The sequence below is a fragment of the Danio aesculapii genome, chromosome 10 (genome assembly GCF_903798145.1).
Source record: "Danio aesculapii chromosome 10, fDanAes4.1, whole genome shotgun sequence".
Taxonomy (NCBI): domain Eukaryota; kingdom Metazoa; phylum Chordata; class Actinopteri; order Cypriniformes; family Danionidae; genus Danio; species Danio aesculapii.
In genome coordinates, this window is record NC_079444.1 from 24726202 (window position 1) to 24738164 (window position 11963).

Genomic DNA, 11963 nt, shown 5'->3' on the forward strand with positions numbered 1-11963 from the left:
TCACAGCACTGAAAGAGAAGGCAAAAACAAAACAAAATATACCTACACAAATACACATACACACAAGCATAAGTAATAAAAGAAAAAATAGATATATTTAATTGTTTTACTATAAATTAAAACCAATAAAAGATTCAAATTACAAAAAATAAATCTGATTGGTAAATCAGGTAAATAAGATTGTTTTATTTATGCATTTATTTATTTATTTTAGTTAGGCTAAATGTAAATTGACCCATTATTATGTAATATTTAATACATTTTTATGACCTATACTGTATCTAGTCATGGCGCACATACAGGAACTTCTAAGTCTTACATAAAGTAAAACAAAGGTCGAGTGGAAACTAGCAATCACAGGAGTCTCATGACTTGTGACGTGGAAACAAATACTATCACAATTTCCCTCCTGTTATGTGATCAAATGCATGAGCAGGATCAATACATTTCAGAATAATCTGTAAATCTGATTTTGGTTTCCTGAATAAGTTCACCAGCAAAGCCAATGTTTTCTCAAAGTTTTTTTTAACTATCAAAAATGTTAAATATATAAGATATTTGAAGACATGTAAGATATTAGTACTAGAAAAGAAGTAGGACCATACTTTGTCTTTTTTTTTACAAGGTTTACTAAGTTGCTTTTGGTTTTTGTAGTCATTCTGGAAAGTCCTTTACCGACATGTGACATCTGCTGCTAACCAAACAATTCAGAGTAAAGGGAAACCACAAAGAAAGTCTAGAAAAAAAACTTTTATTTCATTATGATGTTAAACACACTAGACTACCATAAACCTACCATATTCTTTTATACATTTTATAAAATAAATGGAAACAAATAGGAGTATCGCAGACTCTGGGTGATGGATCTACACATTGTGTACATGCAGAATTCATGGTTCTGACCTTAACCCTTTAACTGCCTGCTCTACCGAATGGTTGACCATGTTTAAACTTTTTTAAATAAAGACTGTTAAAGTAATTTTAGTCATTTTAAATAATGGTTTGCAGAAAAAAATCAACAAACGTAATCCTGTTGCACTACTACACTTGATTTCGGTTTTATTGTTAAAACAACAACAAAACATGTTAAATGAGAATCTGATATATTATATGGCATACTTCAAAAAATAAAGATGATTTAGTATTCAAAAATGTTTAATTTTGATTATGTTTTATGTCTTACAATTAATTGTTTCCAGATTTTTCACAGTATATGTATTAATTCCGGTACTTTTACCATAAACTGACATATCTACTATTTGGAAGAGGTTGATACTTTAGAAATTATGGGATGTGCTGAAAAAAATGCATCGAGTGTGTTAAATAGCAACATTAGGAGTTAAGAAATGCAATCCAAATAGTTGTTTCTTGGTGGGGTAGTAAAAGGGTTATTATCAGCAAAATTGCACAACAGTGTAATACCGTTTACACTAAAGTCACTTTGGAGTTGGCAAAGCAACTCTTATCAGTTCCTATAGAAGTTTGCAAGGTAACAGGGAAAATAAAAACAGCTACAGTACAAAAAGCAAACATCCAATTTACCCTTTTTCAAAGGGTATGCACAGTATTTGACAGACATTTAAAGAAAAAGTCAGTTAACACACTACTTTCATGATTCAGAAAAAACAGTATAGTAAACTTTAGAGACCCACACTTTCACAGTTCATCTACTGGTGTATATAAAAAAATTATTTCAGTATTCATTTTTCAACATTGTCATGATGCTTAAAGTTAAGTTCTAATTACTTCTAAAAACCAAAAAGCTAAAGGATATTATTTTATTTCATTAACTCAAATACATGTGTCAAGCAGTCCAGTCCTCAATAGTCAATCGAAATGATTTTCTGCTAATTCGTAGCACAAAACCACAAGTTTGGTGGTTTGAATCTCTTCTAAAGGAAATAGTTTCACACACAAACATCCGTAGGTTGCATTTTTTCGAAATGCAAATTACTGCCAACCCAGTGAAGGGTGCAAGCCTGGTTGTAGAGGGAAGCTTGAGCCAGCTGCTGCTGGGTAGTTTGGGAATCCATTTGGCTGAGGGTAACTGTCCAGTGCTGATGCTGAGTGAGCCTGAAATCACAACCAAAACAAACATTAGCATTTGAATAGAGTAGTGCAATCATAATAGCATGTGGTCCTTTATTACAGAGCCACAGCCCTAGAAGGATAAATGTAGGGCTGGGTAATATAGCAAATAATTTATCACAATATCATGTTTCATATCATTTGGTATCGATGGTTATTGAATATTTTTAACCACTTTATTTACTATGGCAAAAATTGTAATATTCAAAAACATTTCAACAAAATATCTGATCTCTTTATAATAAAATAAACAGAAGTGTTAAAGAGACTCTTAAACTTGATAAATAAAAATAAAATGTTACAAAGTGTATGCAATGGTAAAGGTAGATCAACATCTGTAAGGTGTCAATAATAATGATACAGTAAACCTCAAACTCTGTAAACAAAACAAATTAGGGTAATCAAATCTGAGCTTCAAGTAAAGGAACTAATCATCATTATTCAAATACATATTACAACATTACAAATGGCGAAGTTGAATGACTACATTAGCTCCCCATCTGAAAGATTTTTTTAGCATGGGGGTAGTGGCTGGGATGCACAAGAAAAGAAACCAAAAAGCCACTTTTTTTTTTTTATTTACAATCTCCTCACTGCTGCTATACAGCACTCGTTTTCGCATGTGTTGTTATTCTGTGTGGTTTCCTTCATTTTCTATGCACTTTGCGCTCACACTCCCCTGTCGTTACTCGTAACTAGGTGACCATCAACCATTTTCTCAGAGGATGACAAACGAATAAACCATTGCTTCAGCTCCAATACAAGTTTATGGAGAACAGTATAAAGCACTGCAGTGTTTGGATGCGCCGTGTTTGTCTGAGGTAATTAGTCTACTAATAGAGACTAATCTTTTAATCTTTTAATAAGAGAGACAATTGTCTGCTACCTGCAAAAGAGCAGACTGCATGGCAGAGTTGTGTAGACCAGAGAGGGCAGCAGGAGACGCAGCGCTGGAGAAGCTGGGCATCCCTGGAGGAAAAGACAGCAATCCTGGGAAACCTGCTCCTCCGGGGGGCTGAAGACTTCCAGTGAGCCTGAGTAAAATAAAAGAGATGGCTATTAAATGTGTACAATTATAATAGTCACAAAAAGATAGCATTTGTCAAGCAGCTTCGATTTTATTTTTTCTCCCATTTACATTGATTTAAGAAGTAAAGATATCTGTACTGGAAAAGAAGACAGAATCATGGTTCTACTGATCATTTTCCAGTGTGGTGAGCATTTGCTCTGTGGTTTATTTGAGAAAGTTGCTGTTGGTTTTGTGGTCATTCTGGAATGTTCTTTAGTTACATGATATCCACTGCTAACCAAAATATTTAGAATAAACGCAAACAATAAATCAAGTCTAAGAAAAGAGCTTAGCTTCATTATGATGTTAAAACATACTAGACTACCAAAAACTACCATATTCTTTTATACGTTTTATAACATATAATGGTAGAAACACGTGTGCGTATAACAGACTCTCTTGGAACAGAATGCAAAATTTATGGTTCTGACATTTAATATCAGCAAAATTGCACAACAGGCTTTCAGTGAGCCGAAGTAACGCATTAGGCAGCAATACAGAAGGCTATACAGTATGGTCACAGAAAGATAACATTTGCCAAGCAGCTTCTAGTTTCACAACCTGTTACTAAATTCAAAGGGAACTGTGGGATCATACTGGACTCAGTATCTAGACCTAAAAATAATCAGCTATTTGACCATAAAACACTCTTGTGGTTTAGTTTACTTTGACAGTTTTACTATACCTTTGGAAGGCACGTCACTCTGATTATATGAAACAATGAATAGTAGACCTTGGGCTTTGCAGAGAGGATATCAACTACAAAAAAAGGGATCGTTCACCCAGAACTGACAATTCTGTCATCATTTACTCCACCTTCACTTGCCACAAACCTGTTTCAGTGTCTTTTTTCTGTTAAATACAAAAGAAGATATTTTGAAAAATGTTAAAAACCTGTAACCATTGACTTGCATAAATGTAACAACAAATAAAATACTAAAAAGTCAATAGTTACAAGTTTCTAAGATTTTTCCCTTTTTTTGTGTGTGTGAGACCAACAGGATACTCAAAGGTATAGGGTGAACTATCTATTTGACAGATCCTAAACCTAGTACTCTGCCTACACGATTCCTGCCTACATTGGCCTTCTAAGGAAGCATTATAACCAAGATGGAACTACAAAACTGTATAATTGTTTCCGATAGATTTTTCTATTAACACGATGCTTAGCTTACAGTGCGATATTCCAATAACCACATAAATACTTATTGCATGTAGTGGATATAATAGTCTAGTTGTGAATAGATTGAACTAGAGAACTACTGTCCCGCAGAGTTTAATGCCAACCGAAAGTGAATATTGGAGTAAAGAGTCTAAAGTAGGGATGGACAAACTGTGTCCTGCAGAGTTTTGCTCCAACGTTAATCAAACACACCTGAACATGCTAATCAGGGTCTTCATGATCACTAGAAATCTATAGGCAGTTGTGTTTGATTAGGGTTGAAGCAAAACTCCAGGACCAAGTTTGCCCATCCCTGGCCAAAAGTAATTTTATGATGGAATAGTATAAGCCAGTGGTGCCCAAACTCTATCCTGGAAGGCCAGTGTCCTGCATGTTTTAGCTCCAACTTCCTTCAACACATCTGCCTGGATGTTTTTAGAACACCTAGAAAAAGCTTTATTAGCTGGTTCAGGTGTGTCTACTTGGGAGTTGGGATGAAACTCTGCAGGACAGGATGCTGCACATTTGGCCATGATAAAAAGACCTGACCTGGACATCACCTTCACCAAACTCCACGGCTGGACTCTAACAGGGTTTGGGCTCCCCTGGTATAATCAACCTTCTCTACCTATCATCACCAAATAACCAGTAAGAAAAACATACCCAGCCTGTCCAACCAGAGCAGGGTTGAAGTTAGAGCTGAACGCAGAGGCGAATCCTGGAAGCACAGGAGAGGAGGAAGGGACTCCTGCTGCAGCAGCTGCTGCTACTGCTGCCTGAAGAGGTGCGACAGTGGCTACTGAGGAAGAGGCTCCTGGAATGCCCATTAAAGATGACAGCACCGGACTTCCTGCAGCAGGGGACCCTGAGCCTCCAAATCCTGGGAAGGCAGGGTTTGGGCCAGGAGGAAGACCCGGGAACACAGATGGAGCTGTTGTCAATCCAAGACCAAAAGGGGTGTGAGAGGGAGCACTAGAGTGAGCCAGGCCAGTATATACAGATGAGACAGGAGGAGTAGGAGTAGAGGGAGTGGACATGGAGGACTGGGTGCCAGGGAAAGGAGACATTGCTGCAAAATGTGGAGCAGGGCTACTTCCAGACTGAGAGCCTAGAGCTGAGGGCAGGCTATGGAGTCCTGCTATGCCAGCAGTGCCAGGTAAACTAGACTGCGGTGAGGGAGAACCATGGGCCATACCCACAGGTCGGGCAAGGACAGCGGAATTAGGCATTACTAGAGAGCTAAGAGAAGGGGTGCCAGAGCGTGAGGGGCCTTTAAATGCAGAAGGTACAGGACTGTTGCTTCCACTACCTCCACTATGCCGTGCCATGGAGCTGGTGTGCTGCTCATTAAAATAAGCTCCTGCAGGACTACCAAGGGCTGCCTGGGAGGTTAGTCCAGGAGAGGGCTTAGGGCTGCCAACACCCTGCATGCTGGGAACAGATTGTCCAGGGGCAAGAGCAGACATCCCTGAAGGCGTGTAACTACGGATAACTGAGTGTGACTGAGGAGAGGGAGTGCCAGGGTACAAAAGTGCTGACTGGGAGTCAGAGGAAGGTGGGTAGCCCTTTTTTAAGGGTAAACCCATAGCTCCATGAGTATTCATGGAGTCACCAGTTGCCCTGGGAGTAGGTGTGATGCCACCAGAAGGGGTTTCTGAGCGAGGTGCATTGTGGAATGGAGGAGGTTGGATGCCTGTACTTGGCCCAGGTGTACTACATGGTGTTCCAGATGGTGTATGACTTTTGATGACAGAAGGGGTGTTTCTACCAGAAGGGGGCATACTGGAAAATGGAGAGGGAACTGGTGTAGTGTGGCCACTGGAGTTAGAGGCAACTTGGGGAGAGCCAATTGGGACTGGAGGTCCTTTGATAACTGAGGGAGACGGGGCAGGAGTTGGGGAGGGGGTCACAGGGTTTTGGGATGGGACCATGCCGGGAAAAACTGGGGTGATTGGTGTAGTTGGCTGAGGCTGGGAGGTGACTGGTGTAGATGGAGTGGAGCCACGAGGAGAGATAGCAGGTGTGCCAGAGATGCTGGCTGTTGGGTTTTGACTGGCAGGTCGGCTGTAACCTAAAAATAAAAAATAAAAAGTCAGTCCCATCAAATGAAGACACAGAATCACATGCATCTTAGTTCATTAGTGCTGCAGTTAGATGATAGATTAGAAAGCAAATTCTCGCAATCCAAAAGCTAAGCCATAGTATTACAATGCAGCAGAGCAAGCATTCATGCTTTAAATTAGAAGTGTCCCTCCCTGATTCTGGAAGACCAACCTCCTGCAGAGTTTAAACCAGCTGCAACACTTTTCAGAAGATTCTGGTATCTTAAAACCTTGATTAAATAGATCAGGTGTGTAATTACGGTTAGAGCTGAACTCTGCAGGACAGTGGGCTTTCAACAACAGATGGTCACCGCTGTTTTAAAAACTGACTATGCAACACAATTTCACCCTGTGATGAAATGAACCAAGTAGATGCAAACCTGTATTGAAGCTTTAAAAAATTTTCAACTGCAAGTGCCTTAAAACATTTTTTAAAAACTCAGAACATTTTTTCACACTTTAGATTTGTTTTTTTACATTTCAGAAAATCTGAAATACTGCTTAGAAAAAAAATTATTCTAGAATTTTTGCTATCTACAATCAGTCACAGCAAGCAGAAATAACCATATTAGCTCTGTTAGTTCAGTAAGGAAAACCTGAGGAGAGTTTTAAGCATGATCATAATGCATGCTATAGATGCTGCAGGCAGATTTAGAGCATGCCGTGGTGAGGTAGCATCTACAGACAGCATTGTCATAAACAACTGTTAAAGGCAGCAAACAGCGCTAGCGACAGCAACTGCATGTTGTACCTGCCAACAGAGAGGGAGTGGCTCGGTAGGGTGGGGGTGGCACACTGGCAGTGATGACCCCACCCACTGACACCAGACCTGCGTTGTTGTATGCACCTAATCAGCATCCGGAGAAGAGGGTAAGAACATTCTCCCTCAATTTACTTTGATATTGAACACAGATGCATTGCTGAAATATGCATGGGAAAAATTTATCAACACATTTATTTTATTCCCTGCGCATTAGGGAGGTCAAACTACTCTTCTTATCTGGAAAAAAAAAAGGGTCTTACTTGGAGCGATGGTTGCATGGGGGCGGCATGGCGGGATAGGGTATGGCACAGGCCTGTGTGGATTATACGATGAGGGGGACTGTTGGAAAATAAGAGAATTATGTGTGTTGTTAAATAGCATATAAACCTGTAAATTAATTTCAAATTTATTTTAATTGGTCAAAAAATAAAAAAAACACACCGGTTTGCTTGATCCTCCAATGATGCGTAAAGCAATACCCTTTCCATCAAGGTTTACATCCTCTCCCTCCTTTTTGGCAGGAATTCCCTTAAAAGTCCCAATAAAATCCACAATGAATTCAAAAGATCTGCGTCTGGCAATATGTATTTAAAAATGATTATTTAGTAAATCAGCTCACAGGAAATGTTCCTGTAACCTGGCTGGGTTTGCCTTTAGGATATGGGTTCCCTGGGATCATCCCACAGGATGAAATCATTGCAACTGGAGCTTTACATCCCACCTTACACACCTAAACATATTAACAACATGTACATTTAATTAATTTAACATGTATATTTAATTAAATTTAAATTTATAAATCAACATGGACAAATTTTCTATACTTGAAATAGCTCATTAATTCTGTGTCATTTTAAACCCTGGAGTTCATCAGTCCTAGGTTATCATATTCACACTGTTTATAACTTATCAACTTGTTAAAGGTGCAGTACGTTTGGCATCCAGTGGTTGAACTAGGTATTGCATTCCTGGATCAAAGGACACGCAAGTGCAGGTTGCCAGATTCAGGACCAACAGGAGCGAGCCTGACTATCGAGCCTAAAGGCTGATTTAGGGCCGATTTAAATCGAGTTTTAAATAAAAGCATTGGCACGTGATAAAAGGACTTTTTTCACATTAAATTGAGTTTTTGTTCTAACCAATACCTGGACTTTATATTTTAGAAATGGCTTCTATTTCTTGCAACTGAACAACACAAAACTATGACAATGATCACCTCAGGTACACCTCATGTGCTTTATTCAGTGTTAAATGCTAACAAAGCAAGTTTGAATGCCATTTTTAATGACATTTATTGCCATATACTGAAAGCAGCAGCAGATAGTTCACCTCAGATCTTGAAAATAAAATAAACTAAATGAAATTAAACTTTAGATCTGTGAAATAATGCAAACAAACACATTTGAGTGATTCAGCATCTACATTTAATAATGTTAAAGAGGTTTAATATGTATTAATTAGATTATAAAACTTACCATTTCATGAGTGAGCGGATATTGTGTGCTTCTGGCTGTATCTAAGTTTCTGCCGTGTTGCGTCTGGTGCAAACAAATTGCTTATTACTGCAAATCTCGTCACGTAGCGTGTAGTTGGGACACAGGGTTACAAAGTAACCCACTCACCTAATGTTTATGTTTGTAATATTTATATTATTTGCTAATTAATAACCTCATGTGGAACTGAATCTGCGTCTCATTTCAGATTCTGTTACTTGTCCAGCGTAGGTCACATTTCTCGGGTGCATGCTTTGAGGCAACCTGGGGTGCTAAAGTGTATACAATTATTAAGTGTATGTAATAATTGGCTAAAGTGCCATTGGGCAGGTTAAGGCCCAATCCCAATTCTACCACTTAGCCCTTCCCCTTGGCCCTTGTTTTGCACGTTCCCGTGAAGGGGTAGTGGTGTCCCAATTCTCTTTAGCTTGAAGGCGTAGGGCTAAGGGCAAGGGGTATACACCCCTTCAAACAAAGATTTTTCAGTACCACACTCGAAACCAAGGGCTAAGAAAATTTCCCAGAATACACCAGCCACAGCTGCACCCGGAAGTAAGGAGATCCACAAATTAGTATTTTTTGTCACTATCATGAATTTTTACAATAAAAACAAATGTTTTAACATATTCATAACCGCTTTAAAAAAAAGCTAAAATAAATTGCTGAATTTCACTCTCTATAATGTATAATAATAACTCCTGTACAGCAGTCCCACAACATTCTGACACTCGAAAACCCTGTCAGAAAATTCTAGTGGCTTGGAATGAGCTTTTTACAGTGTCTGCTATAATGTTAATGTTGTTTTTGGTGTGTTTACGTAGATGAAAATGGCCACTGTGTAAATGCACAGTACACTTAGACCTTATTGCCACATTAGATCGTTATTATAATATATGCCTTCAGTGATTTCCTGAAGATAAAAACCAAAAAATAAAACAACTGGAATAACTACAGCAGTCGTGATCGTCTGATCTCAAATGAAGCAAGAGATTGCGATGACATATGACGTGTGCAGGTGCTGTAGTGGTGTCCCATTTTTTTAGGGGTAAATTTTGAAGCCCTTCCCCTTAACCCTCGGTTTTAAGAGGTAGGGGTACAAAAATAGAATTGGGATTGGGCCTAAAAGAACCAAAACTAAGACAGGCGCTCCGACACGTAACACACATTTTCAAAGCAGACTATCTGACTTTAGCATTGTTTTTCAGATAAACAAGTATGTCACTTAGCATGTTTCCTTAATATCTGCAAACATATTATGGTGTTTTTATGCTTTAGAAAATCAAAAACTTACATACAGCACATTTAACAATTTACCCGGGGATATTCATGCTTGTATGTTTCACACTGTACAACCCTAAACCTTATGTTAATAATACTTAGTATTGATACTAAATAATAATTAGTAATATTTGCTACCATATGCTGCAAACTCTAAACTTTCACTGGAACTGACATTTTTTCTCATCATTTACTCTTTCCCTCAGACACTGAAATGACTTCATCCAACGCACTGCAAATCTTTTCACCTTTGAGGTAAGGGTTAACTCCACAATAGCTTCAGGGCAGGGTTTCATAAAAACAGGGTTAAAACGGTGTTCAGAATAACAATAACCCAGGGTTAAGCACAGTGTGAATGGCCCTATTCATTCAATATAGTCTGGAATTTGCTCAGTTTGTAAATCCCAAATGAACGACAAAGTTTTACCTGTTCTAGGATTCTTCTTGCACGTTTCTTCTCAGAGAGGTGAATACGGAACGCATCTTCCACAGGACGGTAGTTTTGGGCATCAGAAATATTTCTGTAATGTATAAAAAGCAGGATTATATGTGACTTGTTGAATATATGCTGTTATGTGAAGAGTGTATCTGCAATAGAGCGTGACTTACAAAGCTATAAGTTCCAATACTATAATTCTGTCCTTTGAAAATGTGAAGCAATTAAGGATGTTTGCAACCTTCGTTGTTGGAATTGCAACCATTTTCTGCAAGAAAATAATGTTATGCGTGCAAATAAGATACGTTTCTTGTCTCATTTAACAAGATTGAGAATGAAAAAAACAAAAACAGGCAGAATTCTTACATGTTGCAAGGCTTTGACTGCTTTTATTTGGGGCTCGGCCCAGGAGAAGTACTTCAAAATGTCTATCACCTGAAGCAGCACATTAGACAGGTAAACACATGCAAATTAATGCAGAATTACAGTTAAACCATCTTATCATGTCAACACACCTGTTCACTGGAGAAATATCCATGAACCTGCTCGATAGCTTTGATTCGTTGATCTGTTAAAACACACTTAAACCCAGAAAAATAAAGCATTATCCTCTTACATTGAACACAAATTCAATAATCTTATCCGATCACCACAGCCTCCTTCCAGAACACATCAACATGTATATATTCTTTATTTCTCACAGACATTTATATAAACATGCATACCTATATACCACAAAATATGCTGCTAATATATTTACCTTTCTGATTTCGTCCAAGACGATGTCAAATGATTTCTTGTCCATCTTCTCTGTCGATGCTCTGATCACTGTATTGGTTACCAATCTCTTCTACAGCATCTCAAAGACTAACCTTCATTCACCTGCTGGAGGGAAACTAGCTATAACTGTTAGAATGATTCACAGCACCGAGGTTTGAATTCGTCAACTTCTGTGCATATAGTCTATCCTTTTAGTGTCACCAGAATCATTTCGTAGAGGTGCAGCAGGTACAACGGAAGGCTGGTGGTCTCTTTAAATGAAGGCTGGCATCATTGACGTGAGGAACAACAATAGCCCAGTGCTAAATCCACACAGAGCCCGAATTCATCATTCTTTATCTATAAGGCACGTCTTTTATCATGTTTGTACATGTACAGTTTTCGCCGAAAAGACTGACGACCATAGTTCGCGGGCTATTTTTGTTTATTTGGATATTTCGTCGCTGTTTGTTGAGGGTTTAGCAGAGATGCTAAAGCCTGCAGTTCGTCTGCGACTGTCTTTGTCAGGACCCCGACTAGAAGGAGTCTACTTGAAAATACGCCTTAGGAAAATGTTTTATTTTCAGTGTGTTGGTTGTTTGTTAGTCGTTCGTTTGCTATTATTATTATAGTAATTATGCATGTAATAAATAGTGACGGTTGCTTGTGAAAAGAATGTACAAATTATGTATTTGGTAAAAGTATTGTAATGATGAAGTTAAATTAAATTGATGTTATTGATTTGATTTCAAAAGTAATATTTATAGAATGCCAATTAAAAGCAGTTTAGTGGCTTCACATAGTGAAGTCTTT

The 11963-nt window shown here is 38.3% G+C and overlaps 1 protein-coding gene across 2 annotated transcripts; it reads right to left on the reverse strand.

Moving 5' to 3' along the window:
- Positions 1-766: 766 nt before the first annotated feature.
- On the reverse strand, positions 767-11680 carry proser1 (proline and serine rich 1). Of its 2 annotated transcripts, XM_056466846.1 has the most exons (12): positions 11152-11680; positions 10907-10972; positions 10758-10826; positions 10565-10659; positions 10383-10476; positions 7804-7914; positions 7626-7712; positions 7445-7523; positions 7173-7268; positions 4983-6390; positions 2975-3122; positions 767-2073 (listed from the first exon to the last, which is right to left on the reverse strand). In XM_056466846.1, the coding sequence occupies exons 1-12, from the start codon at positions 11194-11196 to the stop codon at positions 1951-1953; spliced, it is 2421 nt and encodes an 806-aa protein (XP_056322821.1). In that variant the 5' UTR covers positions 11197-11680; the 3' UTR covers positions 767-1950. The 2 variants fall into 2 exon arrangements, with proteins under 2 accessions (XP_056322821.1, XP_056322823.1); XM_056466848.1 differs by lacking the exon at positions 7173-7268.
- Positions 11681-11963: the final 283 nt, after the last annotated feature.

Bases quoted from the DNA above. Each gene is read 5' to 3' on its own strand.
- proser1 (XM_056466846.1), bottom strand. From the start codon at position 11,196: ATGGACAAGAAATCATTTGACATCGTCTTGGACGAAATCAGAAAG. The intron at 6,391-7,172 runs GTACAACATGCA...TTTTATTTTTAG, and splicing joins CACTCCCTCTCTGTTGGCAG to GTTACAGCCGACCTGCCAGT. The intron at 3,123-4,982 runs GTATGTTTTTCT...TATTTTACTCAG, and splicing joins GCTCTGGTTGGACAGGCTGG to GCTCACTGGAAGTCTTCAGC.